Below are 863 nucleotides of genomic sequence, written 5' to 3' on the forward strand. Positions count from 1 at the left end.
CGCCGTCCCCCCAGCGGGTGACGGTGACAGCGGGGCCCAGCGCCGCGGCGTCACCCCCAGGTCCCACCCCGAGAAGGTGGCCCAGCGCAAGAGCTCCATGACGCAGCTGCAGCAGTGGGTGAACTCGCGCCGTGCCACCGCGCCCACCGAGGAGCTGCGCAGGTGCGCCAGGGTGATCCTATGCTCCGGGGTTGGTCCCTCTGGGAATGTTCTGCCCCTTCCCGTCTGCTTTGTGGCCTCCTGGGGGTTAGAAAATCTCGGTTTTCTCTCATTTTTGTTTTCTCTCCCCGTGCCAGCTCAGAGCTGGGTGTGGCACATCTCAAAAAGGGGTGGGTTGGAGAGGGGTGTCCCTGGGAGGAGAGAGGCCAGGATGGGGAACCACCAGAGGATCTCTGGGATGAGGGAGCCACCTCAGTGTCCCTGCAGGAGGGATACAAGAAGAAGAGACCAACACCAGACCCCAGAAAGGAGGAATTCCATGGGGGGAAGCTCCCACAGAGCCCCTGGCAGGACGAATTCCACAAGCACTGAACCCCTGGCAGGACAAATGCCACCCATCCAGCATTCCCGCTGTCCAAACCACCTCCTCTCGGGCTGTCCTTGCCCACCCCAGGCACTGCCCACCACCAGCCCGGCTCTCACCTCTCTCTCCCCCTCTCCAGCCCCACCAGGTTTTACCCCGTGTCCCGCCGGGTGCCCGATTACTACTCGCCCTACTCACCACAATACCCCGAGGAGTACCAGTACTATCCACCGGGCGTGCGCCCCGACAGCATCTGCTCCATGCCCGCCTTCGACCGCGTCAGCCCCCCGTGGGCGCTGGAGGACAAACGCCACTCCTTCCGCAACGGGGGTCCCTTCCA

The 863-nt window shown here is 64.1% G+C and overlaps 1 protein-coding gene across 1 annotated transcript in view; it reads left to right on the top strand.

Moving 5' to 3' along the window:
- The window catches only part of PLEKHA6 (pleckstrin homology domain containing A6), a 64,589-nt gene that overhangs the window by 43,276 nt on the left and 20,450 nt on the right, over positions 1 to 863 (top strand). The window contains exons 6-7 of the mRNA XM_031065108.1: positions 13 to 162; positions 663 to 855. Coding sequence (XP_030920968.1) covers positions 13 to 162; positions 663 to 855 — 343 coding nt within the window. The remainder of the gene's footprint in view (positions 1 to 12; positions 163 to 662; positions 856 to 863) is intronic.

This window comes from Geospiza fortis, unplaced genomic scaffold (genome assembly GCF_000277835.1).
Source record: "Geospiza fortis unplaced genomic scaffold, GeoFor_1.0 scaffold71, whole genome shotgun sequence".
Classification (NCBI taxonomy): Eukaryota; Metazoa; Chordata; class Aves; order Passeriformes; family Thraupidae; genus Geospiza; species Geospiza fortis.